A 26,339-nucleotide genomic window follows, 5' to 3' on the forward strand; every position below is an offset into this window, starting at 1 on the left:
TAGTCTAAAGTATTTAGCTCAATGCCTAGTAGGAGTTGAATAAATTGAATTAAATTGAATATTGAATAAGTAGATGTTTCCTTTTTCCCTCCCTCCTTTTCTCTCCTTCCTTTCTTTCCTTCCTCCCTTCTTCCTTCCTTTTTTCTTCTACAGATGACAAAACTGAGTCCCACAGAGCTTAAATGTTTTCACAAAAACCACATAGCTAGAAGCCAGGTCGACCAACATAATCTCAGACTATTTTCACTTTGGAGCACCTCAGAAACTATGTACTCTCATTTTCTCCCACTTGCTACTTATCTGGATTTCTAACTCACCTAGAGATGTTTAAATAAAAAGCTGGTGTTCAAGGTGCCTTTGGCAGACTCTTCCTTATTTACCTCGGGAACATGTGCCAAAAGAGAGATAGCAGTTGGAATAAAGCATTAGCTCTTGTATACTCAGGATTCAGATTTTGAAGAAGAAATTAATTTGAGAGTTTTATGTATATCAATTCATGTCCTCTGCATAGTCACTTTAATGGCTTTGCTCATACATGGATGTCTTCAGAGAATACGAAAGTGTTTTATTTATAAAGGAAATATGCATTATTACAATGCCCCCTTTAAAAACAACCCCCTTAAACAAATAGCAAAAGCTTGAATTTCTATTAACCATTTCATTTATGCAAGGAGTACAAACTTAGAGCATGAAAGTGCCTCTACAATATTTAATTAACAGATTATAGTAGAGCTAAAGAATTAATAATAATAAAGTACTGGAAAAGCAAAAGAAAATGATTACGGCATTCATTGCATGGCTGGGATACAAGCAGACTTCCAAAGGAGCATTTCTCATATGAGCTCATACAATTGGGGACTAGCATGATTTCTTCCCTCCCCTTCCCCTTTTCTTCCAAAGGCTTCCTGGACAAATGATCCATGTACACCTGAATCCAAGCGGATCTCCTTGTATGCACTCGGGTGGCCACAATCTCCAGTCCCTTGTGTCTATGGAGTAAAACCTCAAAGAAACTAGAGAAGAGCCATAGTATTTTTGCCATAGAAATAATGGCTTCTTAAGGTGTCCCTTAATTCCTTTTTTTTGAATATCCACAAAAAGCCTCCATGTCTCCCTAGCATATATTCTGCCCAGACCCTTTGCTAAAATCTCTAATAAATGTCCAGATTTACAGCATGCACAAAGAGGTATTGTGTGAGATTCACCTGGTTTCAAATCCTAGTTCTGGCCATTTGCTCCCACAGATAACTCACTTAGCCTCTCTGCAGCCTCAGTTCCCTATTTGTCTAGTGGAATTATACTCAATTACCTTTAAGATCCCTAAAATCTCCAAATTTCTGTTCAGTGGGAAGAAATACGAAAACATTAATGTGTACAGGAATAGAGAAGGTGTCTCTAGCACGCTGATTTCTCTGGCGGGAATCTTCCCTCACAATAGATGGTCTCCATTTTTTTAATCCAGTGGAGGGAATCCAAGCTGGGCCTGTTACTTGACTACAGTTTCCAGGGCCCTGGTGGAGCGATGCTTTCGGGCGTGAATCCAAGGAGCTGCCTACACAGAGCTGGAAGGAGCTGGGGAGGCACAGATGGTAATCATGTGAAAAGGCACGGTCTGAGCGAGTGGGCTCCCTCACAAAGTCTGGAGATCTCGGCTGCTGTATTCCTCCTATCTCCGCCAGTGCCAAATCCCGTCCCCCTTTTCCAGAGTCTTGTTTCATTTAGTGCTCTTGAAAGAGGTGGAGAAAAAGGAGGAGGAGGAGGAGGAAGACTGTGCAAATCTTAACATCACAGGACTTTGAAAAGACAGTCACCATCTCGGCCTATTGCCAGATTTTAAAAATGTGACATTTTGCTGAGTGTAAGCTGTGTATCTGTTCCTTTTCTGTTGCCATTATTATAACTTCAATATTTTCAAAACACAACAGCAAAATACCTCAAAGACAGACCAAAGCAGTTTGTTTCTCATACAACATGATTTTTAAATTTATCAATATACAAAGGATTTTAAGAACAGAAATCTTTCTCTTCTTTTATATAAGATTTTTTTTTCTTACTCCCTTGGAGTTTTCAAATTGATTTGATTCTCTAGAAACAAATTCTGAAACTTGAGGGGGTGTTGAGGGGGTAGCAATAAAAAGGGATTCTGAAAGGATCAATAAAAAGAGGCATTAGGAAATTCACAAGAACAGGCTCAAAGTTTGGGTTCAAGTAGTTATCCCTTCCACATTACAGGAGTTGGGGGGCACTGCCCCCACAATCTGGAAAATCTGCATAAATTTTGGCCCTTCCTCTGCACCAGAGAAGAAGTCTGATTTTTTTTCTCTTTTATATGGGGTGTTTACAGTATCTTATTGTAAAATTTGGATTATTTGGTTATAAACTCTATCTTCTGTGGCTTCAGCAAAAAATATCCAAGTATATGTAGGTATATATATGTGCATACATACATACATATATATATATATACATATATATATATATATATATATATATATATATATATATATATGTATATATATATATATATGCTTTCTTTAGATTGTAGCAAAGAATTACTCCGGTGAAAAAGATGGAAATAAGGGCTAGACAATAATACAAGTGAATTTGGCACTAACCAAATGGGCCAGACACAAAAAGTAGTTATTTATGATTTCCTGTCAACTTGAGAAGAGGAGCTGAGTTGGATTTGGCTTGGAGCTATTTGACTCTGTATTAATGACATTGGATACTGCCAATGACCCAAAGCTGAGAGGACAGCTAACACAATGGATTATAAAATAAGGATTCAGAAAGATGTTGCAGGCTTAGAACGTTAGGCAGGATTATAAGAAGATAACTAAATAGTGATAAATGTAAGGTTTCATGGACTTGTGTTCAAAAAACAACTTCACAAGTATAAAAAGGAGGGAGAAGGAAGGAAGTATGACCAGACAGCAGTTCATCTGAAAAAGAGTGGGAGGATTTGATAGAACACGAGCTCAATATTAGCCCACATTTTGATCTGGCTTTCAATATTAGTTTTCATGAAGAGACATATAATGTTCAGGATCCAACCCTGTCAACACATCTGTGGTATTGTTTTCGGTACAGGGTTTTCCATTTTAGGAAAACCTTTAGTAAGATAGAAAATGCTCAATGCATGACAGAGTATAGTGACGGGATTCATATTTATGCCATATGAGACTCAGCTGAAAGAAGTAGGGAAAATTAGCCTGAAGAAGGAAAGTATTGGGGCCCGGATAGAGTGGGAGAAGGAAGAACATGATAGCTGACTTTAGAATTTGAAGAGCTATCCTTTCAAAAATTGATCAGATTTTTTTTTCAGCTTGACCCCAGAGGACAGAACTGGAGCAATGGGTGCAAAATATGTGGGAATTGAGTGAACTCTAAATCCATGTTGTGACTCAATTTTGGAAGTAACTCAGTTCTCTTTTTTAATGCAAAAAATTTCCATATTAGTCACTTTATACAAGAAGACTTGAATAAAAGATAAAAATAAAACAAATAAAGTGAAAAATAACATTCTTCAGTCTCTATTCAAACACCATCAATTCTTTCTCTGGAGATAGATAGTATGCTTCATCATTAGTCCTTTGGGATTGTCTTCAATTCCCTTTCTTTTCAATTATAGATCTATTCCATTTTCTGTCTTGTGAGAAAACTTTATTAGGCAAATGTCTTAAAATTGTCTCATACTGGTCAATCAATTATTGCTTCCATGTTCCTTTGACTGAATACAGACTCTTGGGGAGAATAGGTTACCTCATTTTCTGATTTCAGGGAATTGTACCTATTTGCCCTCCCAATGAGGAAAGTCCCTAATCTTTCTCACAATTAGAAACCAAATAATCTAATTTGTATCCTGATTAGTTGTTTTAAGTAATTAGTCTTATTTGATTAATTGTTTTTAATACATTAAAAAATCTGTCTTACTCTGTATTCAGAGTCTTTGGATTTGACCGAGAAATCCATTGACCCATTTATTATGCCTGTACCAATAAATTGTAATAGCGTGGGTTGTTTCCTTAGTTATTCAATAACAGCTGGAAGGAAGCCATTTAGATATTCCATTTAGGAAGGGACTATCTTGGGGAGTCTTGGTTCCTGACTCTGTCCTATTCAAAATTTTCAAACATAGCACTGTTGGACTTGATATGTTTGTAAAAGGGATTCTTTTTTTCAAAATTGAGATTGAAATATTTGATCTTTGAGGTCTTTGCAGACCTTGAGGTTGTGACACTCAAATATATACTATTCTCATGCTTCAGTTTTCTCTTTTGCAAAAAATAGGCAATAATAATTTCCCCCTTTCCTCTCAAGGTTGTTGTGAAGGAAACATTTTCCAAAGCATAAAGTGTTTTCCAAAGCATGAAATGTGAGTCATTTTTTCAGCTAATTGTGAGGATTCTTGGTAAAGTAGATAATTTTAGTTATCAAATTTCCATCTTTAGAGGACTTTTTCCCCTTGTTTCTGATCTCTCTCTCTCTCTCTCTCTCTCTCTCTCTCTCTCTCTCTCTCTCTCTCTCTCTCTCTCTCTCACTTTCCTTCTATTCCAACCCTTCCCTATTACTTTTGCATCTCAACTCTATCTATACAATGTCAAAATATCTGGATGCAAAGTTTTAAAAAGTGTTATCAGTTACAATAATCTAAATATTTGTACACATCTGGAAGACTGAAGGAAGTCTTATTTCATCCAGACATTTGGCATTACATAGAAAGACACTTCATTTTCACAATCATATTGAAATTATTTATTGGCCTTCCAAGTCACAAAAGATCTTGTGGGAGTTTTGCCATTTTGTAGCTAGCTAAGAATATTAACAGGAAAAGTATGTGGAGATTACTAAAGGAAAACTTGTATATGTGCTTTCATGCTGACAAACATGAGTATATGTGAGGAATGTTTTTGTATATTTATACCTTCAAACTCCCCATCTTTATTGCTTTCTTGAAAATGATGACACTATAGTAGTGAATGGAATTCGATTTTAAAAAGAGATTTTTGTTCATGGAACTTACAGAATGTTAATACTATTTTGCACATAGTAGGTGCTCAGTAGATGCTCATTGGATGAATGAATGCCATTATGCCGTACTGATAGTGTAGAAGATCAAAGAAACTTAAATGAAACTATCATTAATATTAGTGGGCTTTAGTAAGGATTTTAAAATAATGCCAAGATTCCTAAAAGTGACTGAATATATAGGATCTCCCAGAAAATCTTTAGTGTAGTTTAAGTACTAAGCCTGCTAAAGTCAAGCTTAAAACTGCAGTGAAGACTTTGGGGATACCTGCATAGATAATAGAATTACATATTTTATAAACATATTGGCTTTCTGATTCTTCCAGAAAGTAGTTACAAAGATAGTTTTCAAATGTAGTGGTAATACTAATGGTTTTCATTGTGATTCCTTTCTATTTGTGTGTGTGTATGTGTGTGTGTACATACATACATACATATATAAAATCCAAGTTATGTATAAATCTTCTTCCCTTGTAAAGCTTAGCTCTCAGGAAAAATAGCTTTTTTAAGCTTTTGTTATGAATACAATTCACAGGAGCACTAATAATGCCATGGTAATTGAACCCAGGGTTAATTAAGTAGACTTCTAAACATAATTACAAGTGGCAATTTCAAAAAAAAAAAAAAAAAAGCTGTAACTATTAGTTTGATGCAATGAATGGCAAATGTAATTATTAAAAATAACTTCTAATTTGTTAAAAAATAGTCCTATTTTTCCCCTTTCAATTTCTCAGAAGCACCTTTAAATAAGCACATGCCTCCAGATTCAATTCATAGTAATTCAATCCACCAAACATTTGTGCTCACCAGTACTATATAGCAAATATTTATACTGGTAAGGCTTTTGTCCTCTAGTTTCTTAGGATTCTTAGGATTAGTGGTTTATCCAGGTCTCCTATTTCTGGACCCCCTTTTGAGACCCAGCTTTGAATCTGTATCACTGATGGACTACAGGAGATAAAAATCAAATTAATGTATCTCTAGGGAACAGTATAACTCTTGCTCAAGCAGCTCTTGGCTCTTTGGAAAGCCATGAAAAGAAAGCATTCCTAAGGATGCATATTGAGGGTGTTTCTGGGATTCGGAGAATGGGTCTCTTTGAATTGCTTTAATTTTGAGCTTTAGAATATCAATTTTGATTGTTGTTCAGTCTTTTCAGTTGTGTCTGATTCCTTGTGACCCCATTTGGGATTTTCCTAGCAAAGATATTGGACTCGTTTGCCATTTCTTTCTCCAGCTCATTTTACAGATGAGGAACTGAGACAAACAGGGTTAAGTGACTTGTCCAGGGCCACACAGCTAGGACGTGTCTGAGGTCAGATTTGAACTCAGCAAGATAAATTTCCCTGATTTCATGCCCGACACTATTCACTATGCCATCTACCTGCCCAAGAAGCCTAAAGCTAATGGGCAAAATGACAATTAGGGACTATATTCAGATTTCAGTTATGTTCCCCATTGTAGATAATCATAAATTGGTTTTATTGGAATATCTGTTGAACTATCCTTTTACAGTCCTATAGTTTTCTAGATTTTTTTCCCATTAAAATTTTCTGCAATAGAAATAGTATTGCTGAGATATATAAAAATATATTCATTGAAAACATTAGTAAGTGCTAAAAAAAAATGTTGCTGTTGCTGTTTTTAATTCTTAGGTCTTTGAGTTTCACCAGAATATTTGTAGGCTATTCTTTCCCCCTCCCCAGTCTTAATGAAAAAATTAGACTTTCTGTTGGGGGCCTTCTGAAGTAGGCAGGGAACACAAGCGGACGCCTACGTAAAAGACTTGGTATCTGTGTTTCCACATCATGAAACACGCCAGCAAGCACACCATGGCACAGAGCAAGTTGAGAACCATCTGGATGAGGAGGAAGAGTTTGAAGGTGCTGGTGATGCTGGTGCAGTCACTGACATCCTGGTAAACAAAGGCCCTGCTGAGCGGATCCGATGTGGGCATTTTGCACTGGCAGGAATTGAGGGTGTTTTTGCAGATCAGCTGCGTGAGCTGGGAATAGTGATGTGCGGCAAAAGCCACTGCCAAGACGCAGACAATCAGGCTCAGGGCACTCAACAGAAAGTAGAACAGCTGCAAGGAAGAAAGAGAGAAAGATTTTCAGCTATGAAGAATAACTCATTCTGTAGACAAAGCGTGACCCCCATTCTCTCCTCTCAGAAGTTTTGAGGGTAGAAATTCAGTTTCCTCATTTATAAAAATGAAGGAGTTGGACTTGTTGGCTATCCTGTTTGTTGTTCAGCCTTTTACATTTGTGATCCCATTTTGGGAAGTTTTCTTGGCAAAGAACTGGAGTGATTTGCCATTTCCTTCTCCAACTCAATTTACAGATGAGGAAACTGAGGTAGACAGAGGTAAGTGAATTGTCCAGAATCACACAACTAGTAAAGTGTCTGAGATCAGATCTGAACTCACTAGCTGTCATTAACTGGCTGGTTATTCTAAAATCCTATTCTATCTCTAAAATCTCTGAAGTGATGATATTCAGTATATAACAGTGCTTCAAAAAAAAAAAAAAAAGCTAAGCATAGATCTAATAAAATAACATTGGTAAAATCCTTTGCAGTTCTTAAAGTGCCATATAAATGCTAATTAGTATCTTGTGTGACCTGGAGAACATCTATATTTGCTCAACAGAGACTGGTGTGTTTCATGAATAATGCTAATTTATAACAGAACTCTTCACCTGTGAACACTGCAGGTTCTGTGATGGGCAAACATCATACAAGCTGGCTACCCTGAATGGCAGATATTGTTTATTTCCAGGATAAAAGTGTCCTTTCACCCTTAAGAACCCCAGATATTAAGGCTGAAACAAGTGGTTTCTGCAAGTCTAACAGGACCTGTCAAAAATCATAGTAATTAGGCCACTAGCTCCTCCTCAGTGAAACTAGGCTTGGTTTAGTACATGGTTCTAGCAGACAGGTTTAACTTATGTCTGCCCCAGCTCCTAGTGGACTTCTTCCCAATAGAGTTCCCAATTCTGGAAGTATAAAAGATCAATAGATGAGTATTTTTGAAACCACTAAAAATTTGAAAACCATGAGTCTGGAGAGAGGAACGTGTCCCTGGAATTGGGAAAAAACAAAACAATTTGACTCCAGCCTTAGTTTTGGCACTGGAGAATTATGGAACTTTAAGGGGAAGCAGCAGTAGTGCTGAGGCATAAGGAAATTTCATTCCTGTTAAACAAACTGTGATCTTGGACAAATCATAGACACCATGAAGCTTTATTTTTCTCTTCTGCAAAAAAAAGTGGGGTGAGGTTTGAACTATTTCACTTCTAGTGTCTAGTTCACTTCAAGACCCTATTATCTGAACTATTCCTTCACTTATCCTGGGCCTAGCCTTTATATCATGTCAAAATTTTTGACCAAAACCTTGACCAACTAGGTGTCCACAACAGTAAACAATATTTTAAAATTGTTTTTGTGGGCTAGATGCATTTACTTCTCCCACCTCCCTAATATCTAAATAAGTGATGCATCTTAGATCAGGAAAAAAACCGAAGTACAAGTACAGTGGGGATGGAGCATAATTTCTAGTTCCTTTTTAGTTTGCCCTGGTAGATTTGTATTAACTTCTGTACTGGTTAATACCATCCATCAACTAATCAGGTTGTAGACCAGAGTATGTAGTTTTGGGGGCTTAAGGGTAGAGAGAGGAGAGGGACTGATATTTTCAGATTTTAGTTTGGTGGTCTTGGTGGGGACGAAAAACAAAGGAGTCACTGTATTTATCTGAGGCCCAAAATATTTGAGGGCATTTTAATGAACACAGAATCACCATCTGTATCAATTAATTTTCAAAATATTTTGAGGTTGTAGTCTATCCACAGCCCATTAAACAGACTCTTCCATAAAACAGACTGCTAAATATTCTTTTTATTTCTTCAAGATGTAACAAAGATTATTTATACAATGGAATTTTTAGAGAGAAATACCAAGTGATTGATTCTAACTAAAGGTGCTAAAAGGCAAAATAATACTTTTATGCTATCAAGTTGAAAACATCAGGTTGCTCCAACGCCATGAATTCTTGACACTGAGAATACAAATAATCATACTGTCTACATGTGGGTAGGAATATTGCCCATTTGCTCTCTGTAAAGCCATGAGTGTTGATGGAAGTAGTAGCAATTAAAATTCAGATCAGATAATCAACTTCTCATCTTGTCCTCATTGCCTTCCTGGTGGGATAAAAGGAATGATAGATAGAACTGGTAAAATGGGGAGATTGACCACCATCCCCACAATAGCCTATAGCTACTTCCCAATGGAGTTAGAGATAAGATATCCCTTACCTGGCCTGGGGACCCTTTACTATTCATGATTCCTAGCATCAGAGATGTGAGATCTATATTCCAACGTTAAATGATAACTTTACAATTCAGCTTTAGCTTTTTTCTAGTCACCATGTTCCTCAGCCCTACCTTCTACTTAACCTTATCAGAAGTTTACATTATCATAATATAGTGGATATATATCATTAAATTTAGATTCAGAGGCTCTAGCTTCAAATGTCACATACTGTCACTGTGCCTGTGATGTTGGTCCAGTTATTGTATTTTTCAAGGCCTCAGTTTTCTCATCTATAAAACAAAAGGATTAGAAAAGACAATTTCTAGGTCTCTGGCCTAAATCCATGATCCATATGGCCCTTCTATATTCTTTCCATCTTCTTATTCTCACCAAAGCCTACCTCTCTCCTCAGGATCATCTCTTGGAACCTGTTCCAAGTCTAGCTGTTCCTTTTTTTCACATTGATTAATATGAAAGATTGGGAAAAGTAGTTCATATCCTCCTTGATCCCCATTTCACTTTCAGACCCTCCTTCATCCATTAGCATTCATGAACTGCTTCTCTTTCTTTAAAGGTCATTGCATAATCCAATATATCCTTGCTGTCTGGATCACCCTTCTAATTCCCAATTAGTTCTGTAACTGTCTCATGTTTTTCTTCTGACTTCAACGACCATTCCTTTCAAACCTTTGGGTTCATCAGCTTTCTCAATCCCTTTAACCTCTATTTCCAATCTGTCTCAATCACATACACAAGAGTGACATCTTATAAGACTGCTGAATTTGTTTGAATTTGTCCCACATGCCAGAATGTATGTCTGGCTATAACTCTCTCTCCCCAAAATTTTTCATTTTCAACATTTGGTTGCAGCTTAAAAAGCAAGAATTATGCCTTCCCCTATTCCCCTGTCTTAGGTATGAGATCTCTTAAAACATACATCTGGACCATATCCTGCAGCAATTTATAATCATAATTATATAACCCTGGTGCCCAATCTGCAAATAATTCAGAGTTTTTACACATTATTTTCTTACAATCATCCCAATATACATTTGTGGTAGGAAGGAAACAAGCATGATCTCCTTTTTTAATAAGACATTTTAACTCAGATTAAGATTAAGATCACACAGTGTGTAGAAATAGCATCTGGTTCTCAACATCATTACTCTACCCTCCGACCCACATTGTCTTTGTTTTGTTCAAGTGTTTATGATACGTGATATTTCATTTGCAGAAGTGATGTGAAATAAAGTGGTTACATAAAACCACTGATTGCTTAATTTGTAGTAAATTTCCTCAATGTGCAATGTGCTATAAAACCCTTCAAAACTAATTTATTTATGTCCATGCATGTCACACATATCGAATCTGTTTCTTATACATAACAATTTGCATGCATGTAGGAACCACAAAATCAAGTTTTTAAAATAAAAATATTTCGTCGACCAAAAGAAGCTTGTGGCCTGCATTCCTTGGTGTTACAACATTTCTCTTTCAGCTTCTTAACTTCTCTGACAGCAATAAGCTTTTGGGTTAGAATCTGCAATTTTAAACCAAGCCACTTATTTTTACCTACGCAACACAAAGTAAACTATCAATAAAAGTGTTTGCAATGACCTTGGCAAGCCAGGAAAATATATCTTGATAAAATCCAAACTTAGGACATATTTGTCTTGCATCTGTTAGGAAACATCAATCTTTCAATTCACATGTCATCTGCGTGAGGGTAGCAGGGATGGAGAGGGAAGAAGAACAAGCCTATTGGAGAAATGGAGAATAGTGTCCTTCCCTCCCCTCCTGTGGCCGTAAAGGAATAGTAGAATGTACATCTCTGTTTAGAAGCCACAGCTCCCCCTGAATTTAATTAGATCCTGACTGTAGTTTTACAATAAGGGTGACTTCAGGATAAGGGTGGTTCTACTTTAATTTAATTACCTTCCCCTCTGATTGGGAGAGAAAGGGACTTCCTCTACAGCATAACTAAGGATTTAGGCTCAGCCAGGGCAGAGATACCAAAATATCTCCCCAAGTGGGCACAAGGTAATTTGCTCATAAATACCCTCCCGAGGAATTTGCCGGGAATGTGTCTGCAAGCCACATGAAAATGGATGCATTTCTTAAAACCAAGACGGGAGCCCAGAGAGAATAAGGTCTGGAAGCCCAAGGCGGGCCTGACATCAGGCAACAAATCCCGTGACAGCCCCAGAGACAGCTTGGCAAACCTGGCGGCCGCTGAAAAAGCTGCCAAGGAGTCAAAATCTGCCCCCTGCAAAGACTTTTTCCCTCAAAATCTGAGAGAAAGAGGGAGGCCCAAGAACAATCACAGAACAAATAAAGGAGAATGGAATGAGGAGAAAAAAGTGCTAAGTTCCAATTCCATAAGCAGTCCCCAACCCCAAAGAATGACTATTTGGAATGGAAGGGAAAGAAAATATTGGAACTATTCAAGACCATTCTGCTCTGCTTGTGATATTACAAATGTGATATATCATTGGGGACGGGGGAGGGGGGAAGAGGAAGAGGAAGATGCTCTCTGTTACCTACAGCTTCTGTACTCCAGGAGTGTGGGCAAAAAAGAAATCATCAGGGATTTGCTGGACTTCTTCAAATTCAGGAGTTTCCTCTATTTTATTTTAAGCCTAAAGCTAATGCAGTGTGCACTTTAGTCAACTGGCAAGGAGTGTCCCTAAAAGTCACATTGAGGAGTGGAGAAATGCAGTCTCAGGATTAGTCAATGCCTGTCACAAGTGAAGAATGTTAGCTAATGAATTCTTTCTAGTGTGGAATTCTCCACCTGGCTGACACTCGAGAACCCTGCTCCCCCTCACTTACTTCAAATACTGCACAAACCTAAGAGTGGTTTTTCAAGGCTCTTGCTAGTGTTTCTACCCTTTCCTAGAGGTGGGGTGGAACTAGCCTATCACGTACACCTTAGTGAAGTGGGCACCTGTAATTTGACGAGCTCACCTGTTAAGTTGACCCCTGGTCTCCTAAACAAGGCTTTTTGTAAAACTGAATTCAGCCCATTTCAATTAGCTACTTTGATGTGGTGGTTCTCAAACTTTTCCAAAGTAACAGAATCCTTCATTTTAAACAAAACTTTGGCATAAACTTTGTAAGTAAAATCCTCTGAGATTATAAAAAATATTATATTTATATTATTATTAAATCATAAAATTTTATTATATTATAAATTATATCATTGAAATTATTATATTATAAAATATTATAAAAATAACATAAGGATCATTTAAAACAACAATAGCAACATGGTTCCTTGGAGAACATTTTGAGAAACACTGCTCTGGTACATCACATCTAAGCATCTGTGTCAACTTTTATAGTGAAGTCATCAGGAACTAGGGGCAGCTAGGTGACATGGAGTGCCAGGCTAGGATTCAGGAAGACTCCTTTTCCTGAGTCAAAATCCAGCCTCAGACACCTACTAGCTATGTCACTTAACTATGTTTGCCTCAGTTTTCTCATCTGTAAAATGAACTGGAGAAGGAAATTACAAACCTCTCTATTATGTCTGCCAAGTAAACCCCAAATGGGGTCATGGAGAGCTGGGCTGGATTGAAAAACAAGTAAGCAAAACACAAAAACAAAAATTGAAAATAAGGACCAAAGTCCTCTGCTACATCACGGTCTGTAATGAAAAGATCACCAGAATGAGAGTCAAAAGAATGGGTTTGAAACCTGGCTTGTGATTTTGGATAAGTTATTTAGCCTTGATGTGCTTCCATTTCATCATCTGGACAATGAAGGAGTTGATCTAGATGATGTTTATGGTATGAGCTACTATTAAATCTCTGTGATGGGTTCCCACTCTTTCAGAGGTGGATAAACCATTTAGCATCGTAGACCTCTCTGGATATCTGGTGAAGTCTGTGGACTCCTTCTTAACCCAGAATTTTTAAATGATTGAGGAAATGCTAAATTTAAGTTAAAGAGTAGTGAAAATAAAGATGAGATTTCTCCCCACCCAAATTTAGAGATAACTTGCAAATCTATCAACATTCTAAATTAAAGACCCTTTAGAGGTCTTTAGACCTGTAAAGGAAAAGCAAAATTTTAAGAATCTAGGGATGACAATCCATTGTCTTTCATCTTACTTGATCAACTGTAATCTGTTTAAATAATATATTAGTACATTTTGTTTTACCAAATTCTGACATTTTAAAGTTAGGCATTTATTATATTTTCTTGATTTAAAAAACACACTGTATATTTTATATCTGTTTTTCTTAGAGCAGAAGAAGGAACAATATGAGAGAAGAAAAAAAAATCAATAGTACAAAAAACCTTTTGTTCTCTGCTGCTAAAGGAGTGGAGGAAATGTAGGGATTTGGTTTTTTCTTACTTTGAATGCTGTGTATCTGTCCCCTTGAGCCCTTTAAAAGGGTGTGTCTACATCACCCTTTGGAACAGATTCTACTATGCAATGGAAATGCCATGGACTTGATTCTGTTCCAATCAAATACACTGTCCATAGCAGAGGAAAAATATACTCAGCTGATGAAAACACAGCTGGCTGCCAAATACTGCCTATTCCTCTCCTCATCCTCTTTTGGAATAAGCTACAATAGAAGTACCCTATTAATATACCTTTTTATCTCTGAGCCGTTTCAAAAGAAAAGATTTATATAATTCTTCCATTTAATGATTTTATTGAAAGGTATATATGTGTATATGGAAATATAATATAGAATATGGAATTACATAATATAATACTTATATAATTCTTCCATTTAATAATTATATGGGAAGGTATATATATATATGTAAATATATTATATATGGAATTATATAATATATGTGATAGAAGATTTATATAATTCTTCCATTTAATAATTGTATGGAAAGATATATATGGAAATATGTAATATATATTATACTAAATATTACATACACAATATATAATAAAAACATAATATATAATATATAATGTATGTGTGCACATATACATATATGTGTATGTGTTTGCTCAACCCAGTATTGTTGGAACAGTATTATAAAACTGAATTTCCAGGGTCTTCTCTTTTCTTATTGGTATCTTTTGTTTTACCATGCATTATCTTCATTTCCAAATATATCTTTTGTCATATCCAGTAAGCTCTCCTTTGTCACAAAGAATTTAAGAAAAGTACTTCCACAAAGCTAGACAACACATTAACCGTATCTGACAATGTGAACAATACCCCACACCCATAGTTCACTTCTGGGAAGAAAAAGGAAGACACATCAGCAGCTTTTTTAGTGAGACCAATTATTTCATATCCATCTAATTGCTGGAAATTATTAATAATTTTTCAAGTCTGAGACTTAGCTGTTTTTTGTTTGTTTGTTAGCAGTTTTTGCTTTGTATATATATATTGATTAATTGATTGGATAGCCTGACTTAATCTGGATCTAAATGTAACTGTGCAACCTTTTCTTTAGCTGGCTGACTACTGGAAAATGCATTTTGTGGCAGATCTTTTGTGCATAGGAAGCCACTCATGTGCTTCCTTCTGAGCAATGCTATAAGAGGAAAAAATAACTGTAACTTACCTTCATAGCAAACTGGATGCATGTCCGTTCGTCAACTTGATATGAGACACAGAGCATAAACAAGCCAAGATAGGACACCACACAAACCTGTAAAGGAGTAAAGAGCACTGTCAAGATAAGTCATGTATCCCATCGACATGTGCTTTGGTATTTTTCACTAGCAACATCTTTATAATTGAACTTTTTGCTCCATTTAGTGGTCTGTACCTCTGCTTTTTCTTTTAGCTTGACTTGGAAAAAACTGGTTTAGAAACAAAGTAAAATCACTTTTAGGGGAAGAAAGTTGTACTGGGCTTGGAGTTAGTAACTTCTGGGTTATGAAGCAAATCATTAATTAGCTTATGGTCCTGAGAAAATTCCTTAACCCTTCTATTCCTCAGTTTCCTTATTTATAAAATGAGGGGAACACAATGATTTTTGAAGTCCCTTTCAGCTCTAAATACATGATCTTATTATATGTAAATATTTATCAATTCTTTCTATTGCATTTTAGAGACCTTTGAATTTACAAAGAAATTACAGATGTGAGGTTTTGGAAATCTTAAGAATCATATCTATTTTAATGATTGAATGCAGGACTTGAACCCAGAAATTCCGGGCTCTAAGGCCAACTTTTTTTTTCTACACCATACTTTTCTGTCCTCTATCCCATTAAAAAGCATTTATGAAAACTCATTTTATAATATAAAAAAATAAACAACAGAACTGACTTCTCTGACAAATGTACTAGTATGAAAGTTTCTGAATGGGTTATTTTACAGTTATCTAGCAAGTCATTCAGCATTTCAGTTAATAATACCCAGAATTCCTTATCCCTGGAGGTATTTAACAGTTCTGTTAAAAAGCTTCCTAAAGTACAAACAAATGTGATATTTTTAAGGGAATGAAAATTTCCTTTTCTTTCCATTTATTACATTATTTGTAGAGTGCTCTAACCTTTCACATGATCAGCTTCAAAAAGTGTGCCTTGAGCTTTATATTAGTTCATGAATCCAAATGCCAAATGTTCTCTATATCTCAAGATCTTTCCAGGATTTTGCATCATTAGTCTCGGCTGCATGTCTTACTAGCAATAGATAAAATTTCCTGTGTAGAGGTCTGCCTACATTAAAACACGTGGCAATGGAATTGATCAGAAAGCTTTACCTGACTGAAAAATATACAAGGTGATGATACCCAAGTTATTTATGTTATTAATGAACCAAGGTATGATTGACATTTACAAGTCTTTCATAGATTTTTAGTGAATATTTTAGGGCTAAATCTGATGAGTTCTAATCATTTCTAGGCAACATAACACTGGAAGATAATTACCTATTTGTTTGTCTCACTGCTACTTAATGAAGAAAGACCCTCAATCACATCACATAAAGGTTGGTTGAAAGAAGGAGGGATCCTCCTATTGGATGAGAGAAACTTGGAAGGGACAAGCTAACTAGCCATCTTCAAATAATTGAAAGGTTGTTTTATATATATGATAATAATTTGGCTTGTTCGCTTTGACTCTGAAGGACATAACTAGGAAGGGTGGAGGATATTGGAAAGAGGAAGATTTTGACCTGGTAGAAAAGAAAAAAAGCATGTGAATTGTTAGAGCCATACAAACTGCTATTTTGGGAAATAGCTGGGACCCCTTTACTAAAAGTCTTCAAGCAAAGTTGTTGACCATTTTTAACCTTTAGTATATTGAAAGTAGATTTCTGTAATGAGTAAAACTCAATGTCTTCAAGGCGCCTTCCAAATAATATTCTATCAGTCTGTGGCACTTTTAAGGCACTTATTAGAAGTGGCTGTGATCCTAATGAAAATTTGGATATTATTTCCTTGGCCTTGAAGTATAATTCTCTCCCATAAAATATCTTTCTGCAGCCCAGAATTTTCATGCTGACATTGCCAAAAAAATTAGAAACTTTATTTTGCCTTTACCAGTCCATATATTAAAAATCAGTATAATTGGCAGCATCTTAGAAATCTGATTTTATACCTCTACTTGAACAAATCTTTCTATTACATAATCCTCTGTAGCTTTATTTATAATTGATTTTATTATCACTAGAAAGAAACTTTATGTGAACATATCTCTGCCTTCTACAATATTCCAAAGAAACTTCATTTGAAACTACTAGAGTGGGTCAAATTTTATCCCAGAAATGATGTTGCATTTTACACTGATTACCTTTTAAAGTCAGTGTTTAATTCAGAAAATCACATAGAATGAAAATTACCCCCTGAGAAATCTTGTTTGTAGATACCAGGGACTCCTTAAAAGAAATAATTCTATATCAGAGAGCAGATAGATTTGCAAATAATTGAATGTAAATTTTATTTTCATGTAAACTATTGATAAACAAAAATGAAACTAGGATTTCTAAAAAAAAGAAGAAAGCAAAAATAGTTAAAGACTTTCTTGGCAGGAACACTGGTGATGAAAGGACTTCACACCTAAGTGTGATGATATTAGAGAGTGATCACACTCCCCCAACCCATGTTTCATCTGTTTTTCTGCATCACCAAGAGTCAAGAGAAGATACAAGGAAGTCAAAGAGAGGACAAATAGCTAATCAATGCTGGGAAGGCCAAGCTAGACCACTCAATATATATATATATATATATATATATATATATATATATATATATATATATAAAATTGGAGTCATTCAAAGATTAAGGTCAACCAGTAACTCCAAAGAGAATGAATAGATTGTAGAGGTAATGAAGAGGAGATTCTGGAATCACACTATATAGAGGAAGACTGAGGAAATCTTCTCCCATCTCATACTCATTCTGTAGCATATGCATGTGAGTGAAAAGATAGTTTTTCTGTGTGTCTCTGTCTCTCTCTGTGTTTTTCTGTTTCTCTCTTTCTCTGTTTCCCTATCTCTCTCTCTTTTCTCTGTTTTTCTTCCCTTTCTCTCCCTCTTTCCCTCTTTTCCCCTTCTCTCTCTTTTCCCCCTTTTCTCCCCATTTCCTTTCTCTCTGTCTTTCCCCCTCTGTCTCTGTTTCTCTCATTCTCCTCCCTCTCCCTTTCTTCCACACCTTCTCTCTCATAATTGAATTCACATAAATCAAATATATACAGATATTATTGTATCACATATGTTGACTCAGGCAAAAAATATAAACTTTTAGCAACTCTTTCTGTCCCCTCAGATTCATTCTAGAATGATGATAGTTTATCATTAGGAAACTCATCATAATGGAGTCCGCTTAAGATTTGCTTTATCGACACCCTCAGTTGTTTCTGTTTCTCTAATTCGAGGGTTGGAGGGTGGCCCAGAAAATCTCCTTTTAAAGAGAGTTCAATTTCATCTCATCTTCATTTTGCTCCTACACTAGGTACCCTCTGACACTCACTATATATCTGTTGGACTTCTTTCTGTGTCTTCCATTAAATTGTAAGCTTCTTGAGAAAAGGAACTGCTTCTTTTTTCTCATTTGTATACTCAGCATTTAATACAGTGCCTGATACATAATAGGGACTTAATAAATCTTTATTGTATGCTATCATTCATCCATTCAACATTTATTATGTTTCTACTGTGCTTCTATGAACCACTGTATTCAGAACTCAGTGAGAGCAAATGATATTTAAAACTTAATTCTGCCTTGGAGCTCACACTGTACTAGAAATGCACACAAATATACAAAGTGGTGTGGAGTTTGATAAGTGAATAAACAGAAGTGGTTGGGGAGTTCAGGAAAAGTGATATGGAGGAAACATTTCAACTGACTAAGATTTTAAGGAAACAAGTAAGTCAGGCAGGGTGAGTAGACAGGATATCATAAGCAAATGTTTGGAGGTAGGAGAGAACAGGACAATCTTGTGGAGTGGTGAATTTGTCGGAACCCCAGGTGAAAAGGTATGATATGAGAGAGGTCTACAAAAGTAGATTGGATCAAATTAAAGAAGGTTAAAAGTATAATATAAGGAGTTTTAAACTTTATTTGGTTTGCTGTTGAAAGCTATTCAAGGTTTTTGAGCAGAGGAGTAATTGATGCTATGAATAAAGATTACAATGATAGACTGGAAGGAAAGTGGAGAATGGGAGACAACAGCACTGGTGAGAGATAATTAGGAAGTAAAATAAGATGTTTGTGGAGGTAATGGAAATTAGGGAAATAGTTTCAAAGACAGTGAGGAGATAGATAGCCGATGAATTAAATTGAGGAGCAGTGAGAAAAAGATGACTATGAGATGTCTAGCATGAGGTGTACCAATAATAAAAATAGGGAAGTCAGCAACAGTAGAAGGTTTTGAAGAGAAGATGATGAATTCAGATTGGTCTATTTTGAACTATCTCTCATAGAAGAACATTGAGGTGAAACTGTACAGGAGGCAGAAGAAAGTGCTGGTCTGAAATTCAGGTAAGAGGTGTAGATTAGTGTTATATTTAAAATGTTTGAGAGACAGTGTGTGGATGATTAATCATTTTATTAATAAAAGGATGAGTGACACTATCAAAGGTCAATGACATTCACAGAACTCATTCAATGTTTATATGCCTTTGGAATGGTGGATGTTCCTAAGGGTGGAAATCAACTCTGGTTAACAAATAATAATAGGAAATAAATATTATCATGAGAAGCGGGTTTATTTCAATGATGGTCTTGGGGTATATAACATCAACCATCCAAAACTTGGGTGATTTATGAATTTCTATATCACCCATATGGTAAAAGGCAAAATCCATATTTTCCCACTCCTCTAAGTAAACACAATGAATAAGAATCCAGCCATTTACCTACACTTAGAATATTTTTTAGTGTCTTTGATTAGATCTTAGCCTAGATAAGTCTTTGCCCAAGATTTCCCACACTAATTGAGGAAATAGAAAAGAAAAAAAAAAACACCTAAGCTCCATTTCATGAATTATTAATTGATTTTTATATTAATATAACCATATATTCTATTATTTTAATTAATTCTTAACTACTTATTTTTAATTTATTATTTTTAACTAATACTTCATTATATATTATATAAAATTATCTTTTGCATATTAAATTAATATACAAAATTAAATAAAGATTAATATTAAATTAATATACTGTATATAAGTTAATATATAACATGTAATAATTATAATGAATAACTTAATATATAGCATAATAATATAATATAAAATTTAATAATCAATTTTAATTAATAAACTAATTAAAATAGCAATTATATAATTGTTTGATATAAATATTAATGTATAATAATATATTACATTATGCTATAACAATATTAATATGTGAAAGAAAATATTTTTCTCATTAGGGATAAATATTAGAAGTCATCTAACCGTGTTTGCCTCAGTTTACTTATCTGTATAATAATTTGGAGAAGGAAATGGAAAACTGGTCTATTTGCCAAGAAAATCCCAAATGGGGTAGCAGTGAACCAGATATGCCTGAAAATGACCAAATAACATCAGCAATATACACAGACATAGGGGTTAATAAACAAATTAATGGAGAGATCCGGAAAGGATGGAATTAGGATACGTGGGGGGAAGGTCAATTTTCCTTCCAAGACAAGACAAAAGACTAAAAAGAAACTAGGTTCTTTGGTGGGTGAGTTGAAGATACATTAGAAAGCTTACCTCAGATATCCTCAATCCTTGTAGTAAAGTAGGCAGTAAGGTCAAATATTAAGAGAAGAGGTTTGGAGTAGAGCAGGGGAGACCAGGAAAGGCTAAGAACTTTCACTGTGAAGAGTCCGGGTGAGAATCAATAAAAGATGAAGAAAGACTTTGTTAGACAGCAGTTAGGGCTCAGATAAATTAAACAGCAACGATATGTAAGGAAGCTACCTTCGGCCTTGCTTTATGACTCTCTCTGGCAACTTCTGTCAGGTTAGAAGTGAAAGCAAAAAGAGGAGATAAAGGGGCTGACAAAGTAACTCCAACAGAAGGTGCTGAGTGAAGAGAGGAGACAGTCTAAATAGCTAAGTAGGGGGGTCTATGCTGAGAGTAAGAAGGCAAATGAAGTCTCACTATGGCACTGTATTGAAATGAGCTTTCACTTCTCTGGTTCCAGCTGAAATGGAGAGTATTTAGAAGTTAAGTGACTCAACGAAGACAAAGAGCAAATGGAATTGAAATGAAGGCATGAATTGGGTAGAAGAGCATATGCTTTGTGGCTAAAGGAGAGAATTTTAGGGACTGATATTTTGAAGATGGAGATATTCAAAGAGTTCTAGCAAACAGTGAAGTGCTTAATAAATCCTGGCTTATTGACTAGCTGGCTAAAAGAGTACCACTGAATGGTAGTAGATGTAAGAGCATAACGGTTAACAAGATGCTAGATGGGTCATTGAGGTAGATATTGAAATTACCAAGAATTATATTAGAAGATTAAGATTAAGTGGAAAGAATTAATAGCCCTGTACTTTGGTTATTAAGGAATTGAAGGACTGTCATGGAGATCTGAAGGAAGAACAGTGGAAAGGAGAGGGGTATAGGCAGATAATGAGAGATTTTGAGAAAGAAAAACAGAGACAGAGAATCAGAGAGATAGACAGACAGACAGACAGTCAGACACACACAAACACACACACACACACACACACACAGAAGTTGCCAAATGATAAAGGTGAAGTCATGATTTGGAAGAGTCAGTGGGGAGCCAGGCTCCTGTCAAGGCCTCCTCCTCTCCCTGTGAGCTGAGTGAGTGAATTGGGGAAAAGAGCAGCCTTCTTCATCGAGAGTTCAGAACCATTAATGATAGAGCCAACAGGGGAAGCCAGGTTTGATTTGATTTAGAGCCAGGAGGTAGAAGAAGCATTTGTGGAAAAGGTCAAGGATAAAGACACGTTTTCTTACAATAGAATGGATATTCCTCAGGGCCCTGTGGAAGCCACTGTTAAGGAGGGAAGACAAATAGAACTAACCAGAAAAGGTTTAAGGCTACTTTACATAGAGACATGACTGAAACAATTGAACAACAACAAACTATAGAGACATTAGGGAAGATACTAATGTATCTATTACCATAGGTAGTAATTATAGATAACAGAATTTATATATAATATTTGAGCTCCTTTTTATATTTTTATAATAACTCAAATATAATAATTCCTGGACATTTTGATGAAATCTGGAGATTTTGTAAAATTGGTATGTCATACTATAGCACTACTTTATTATTGAATTTTTTTATTGCTCCTAAGTGTAAGCAATTTTTGAATAGTATTTATGTTATCACCAATTTGGAAATGGGAATGGCGTTCTGACCACAGGGAGGAAACCAGATTTCAGATGCCAGACTAAGTGTCTCATTTCCCAAGCTGGCAAGACATGAGAGCGCCAGAAAGACATGGTCTTCTGACTTCCCAGGAGGGAAAGGAAAGAACTCATTCTAATCAGCAATGAGCCCCGCCAAGCTATCTCCATCGGCATTCCCAGAGTTTGGGTCAGTGCTCCTATTAGATATGGTGAGGTGAGGCCTCTGGAACCAGAATAAAGTGGTTATGCAGTGCTTTCAAGGAGTCATTTGTTTGACCAAAAGCAGGACCCGAGGGCAAACAGTTGGTGTCACAAAGCATGAAATTAAATAAGAAATATGTTGCATCAAGAAGCATAAAACTAAAAACATACCCACACACACACACGATTGAATTCATGCACTGACTAGAAATTCAGTTTACAAATGATGTCTGGTACTTTTATATTTTTTTTAATAAAAGAGGTTATATGTCATTTAAACCCCATTCTAGCTGATAAACTTGATAAACGCTATATTAAATGGACAGGAAATGACTTGTTACTGATGTGGAGATCATATCTAAATTGCATGTCCATGTATAACCAGAGACCACTTGCTTCTTGAAAAAAAATTTAAATCCTATTTTTATTTTTAAAAAATTATTTGTTTCCTTTTTTTTTATTAAATTTTTTATTTAATATTTTTTCTCCAATGATTTCTTCAAGCAAAGCTGGGAGAAAGAATGAAAATGAGAAAAAAAATAGGTATACAATTTAAACAATTGTATCTATTTAAAGATATTGATCATGAAAAATAGCTAATTAAAGAGAGAAAGAACATATCCATAGCTACTTTTTATTATTAATTTGTTATTATTAATATAGAAGTATTTGATCACCCAAGCTTCAGAAGGGAATAGCATATGCAAAGAATTATATACTATTTTAAAAACTGATGATCCACTTTAACACATACTGGTATGCTAAAAAAAAAAAAAAAAAAAAAAAGGTCTTATCCAATTACCCATAAAGGAACAGCATCATGTCAATCTTCAACATGTTTGCTATAAATTAAACCCCAAGGAGGAAGTTGTCACTAAATGGAAGGATAATTCATAAATACTACTTGGAGAGTTAAATACAGAAATTGGTGTGGTTGGGTTTTTTGTATATCCAGAATACAAAAGAAATTTCATTCCATGACATATTTATTTATCTTGTATTACAGTGCTCATGAAAAGAATTGGGAAAAGGCCACCATTAAAATGATTGATATTTATATTTCAAAATCTGTTTTAAATTATGAAGAGGTAGAGAAAAACTTATGAAGAGTACACAATAAGACCCTCCAAATTAAATCAATATGTACTTTGATATTTGATGATTTCAATTCAATGAGGGATAGACAAGGATGACAAGAAATGATAGGGGAGAATATGAGTCAAAAATTAGAAAAGATATTGACCAATGACTTGTAGACTACACAAAAACTTCCAAATTCTACATAATGAATATTTTTAAAGAAAAGAATCAGTAGGTGCTGGACCTGAAAAACACTGAATTACATCACAAATTATATTTTCCCATAAATGAAATAACTCATTACTAATTTAGGAATTATCCATGAATCAGCTGTGTGCCCCCAACTTGTTAGAGCAAAGATGAAAATTAGCACATTAGTAGAAAGAATGAAAATTTTAAATAAGGACACAAAACTTAAATAGTTCGATCCTAACCTATCCAAGCAAGGTAACAAGAGGAAGAAAAAAATTGTTGTCAATTACAATAATATTATAAAGAATTTTAGGAGATTTCAATCAATTGCCATAAAAAAGAGACCACAAAAAGAGCCCCAAAAGCATCTTAATCAGAAAAGATCTATACTAAAGGTGACATTAGTAATAGAGCACTGAGGGATCAATTTCCATCATATGGTAAGAAGAAAATGTCAAGAAAAAATATATATGGAAAAAATTTCAAAATATATTTATAGTCAAAGGAAACCATCAACTCCTATAGACTTAGAAACCTACTTTACTATGCATTTTAAAAATGAGAATCATCTAAACACATTAAGGGATGAGATATTTGTAGGGAACATGCAGATTTTCACAATATTTCATAGAAGATCATATCTTTATGGAAAATTAACTGAAAGATAAAATACAAAATCTTACTGTGCTTCTTGTCTATTGATTATTTTTAGAAAGTTCTTGAGTCAGTAGAGCAATTAGCTGTCTTAAATGTTCTGTCTTTAAACTAAGTATTTCCCACCAATAAATCAAAATCATTCAAAATTCCTGGAAAGATATAATAAAAATAAACTTGTTCATTAGAAATATCAGATAAGATATAAAACAGGGAGAAGTACAATCCCCAAAGATATTTGGTATTATGATGGAATAGATCCCATACAAATTCAAATCAAAGGAGGATTTTCTTGTATATGACAAAGTGTTGATTGTATCAAGACCAGAAACATTGAAAAACTTTCTGGAAAAGATCCATAACCATTCAAAAAACTTTTGTTCAAAAAAACCTACCCTTGAAAAACCAATTGAACAAAAAATTATTTTGGTCCAAATTATAATGTATAGTTTGAGGAAAGACGTATGAAAATTCATCAATCATTTTTATATCTATAACTATGCATGCATATATAATGTAAATTTAGATAATGTACAAATTTAAGGTCAAATTGCTTTTTGTTTTATTTTTCAGGAATTATTCAAGCTCATTCAGAATAAAAATGGGTAATGGAAGGCCTATGGAATAGAAAAGAAGTCATACTATGTGCATATACATATCAGTGTTCTTTTCATCTTTCTAAGAGAATAATTTACAGAGAAAGGGAATGTCAACATTCATTAGCAGGGGGAGTTTTCTCATGTGATAGTTTCCTGTGTATCAATAAAAGCAATGGTCTTTTTTCCATATCTATCTATCTATTTATCTATCTATCTATCTATCTATCTATCTATCTCTATCTCTATTATCTATCTATCTTTATCTATTTATCTATCTACCTTTCTCTATCTTTCTATCTCTATACCTCTCTATTTATCTGCCTATCTTTATCTACCTACCTACCTACCTACCTATCTCTTTCTATCATCTACCTACCTACCTACCTACCTACCTACTTACCTACCTACCTATCTCTACCTACCTACCTACCTTCCTATCTCTTTCTATCATCTACCTACCTACCTACCTACCTACCTACCTACCTACCTACCTATCTCTACCTATCCATCTATCTCTCTATCTTTCTATCTCTATCTCTGTTTATCTACCTATCTCTATCTACCTATGTCTTTCTATCATCTATCTACCTACCTACCTATCTCTATATATCATCCATCCATCTATCTATCTATCTATCTATCTATCTATCTATCTATCTATCTACCTACCTACCTCTCTCTATCTTTCTATCTCTATTTATCTACCTACCTACCTACCTATCTCTATATATGATCCATCCATCCATCTATCTATCTATCTATCTATCTATTTATCTATCTATCTATCTCTTTCTATCTATCATCTATCTATCTATCTATCTATCTATCTATCTATCTATCTATCTATCTCTTTCTATCTATCATCTATCTATCTATCTATCTATCTAATCTATCTACCTCTTTCTCTAGTTAGCTATCTACCTATATCTATCTCTCTATTTCTCTACCTATCTAATATCTACCTATCTCTACCTATCTGTATGTATGTATGTATATATATATATATTTATATGTATGTGTATATATATATATATATATATATATATATATATATATATATATATATATATATATATATATCAAACTCCTCTTAGAAACAAACCCAAACTTTTGAACAATTCTATTCTTCTAACATTGTTACATGGCTACAAGCCATCTAGCATAAAAATTGCCAAAGAACTGATAATGAACATTATACACAGAGTACTTGAGAGGTGGAGAATGGTGATGAAGAGGCTTCACTGTATAGCAAATAAGAAATGTAAAGAACCTAAGTTCAAAATATCCACAAGGGCCAGGAAGGATTGGGGAAAGTGATGGAGTAGGCTGGTAAATTCAAGCTCTCCCTATTTCCCCTACAAATAGAACAGATTTGTGCCTCAGGGCAAACACAGACAGATAAAAAATCAAGAAGATTTGAGGTAGAAGTGAGGTCTCCTGAGACAACCAAAAAGATCTGAAGAAAGACCCCGGGCTGGAGATTAACCTGTCTGAAGTGCAAACACCT

At 34.9% G+C, this 26,339-nt stretch overlaps 1 protein-coding gene across 4 annotated transcripts in view; it reads right to left on the minus strand.

The window, feature by feature from the left end:
* Nucleotides 1-542: 542 nt before the first annotated feature.
* The window catches only part of SSPN (sarcospan), a 103,110-nt gene continuing 77,313 nt past the window's right edge, over nt 543-26,339 (minus strand). For all 4 annotated transcript variants that reach the window (XM_074268793.1, XM_074268791.1, XM_074268794.1 and 1 more), the window contains exons 2-3: nt 14,896-14,982; nt 543-7,114 (exon numbers count right to left, since the gene is read on the minus strand). In XM_074268793.1, coding sequence (XP_074124894.1) covers nt 6,749-7,114; nt 14,896-14,952 — 423 coding nt within the window. In that variant the 5' untranslated portion in view covers nt 14,953-14,982 and the 3' untranslated portion in view covers nt 543-6,748. The remainder of the gene's footprint in view (nt 7,115-14,895; nt 14,983-26,339) is intronic.

The sequence above is a fragment of the Sminthopsis crassicaudata genome, chromosome 5, assembly GCF_048593235.1.
Source record: "Sminthopsis crassicaudata isolate SCR6 chromosome 5, ASM4859323v1, whole genome shotgun sequence".
Classification (NCBI taxonomy): domain Eukaryota; kingdom Metazoa; phylum Chordata; class Mammalia; order Dasyuromorphia; family Dasyuridae; genus Sminthopsis; species Sminthopsis crassicaudata.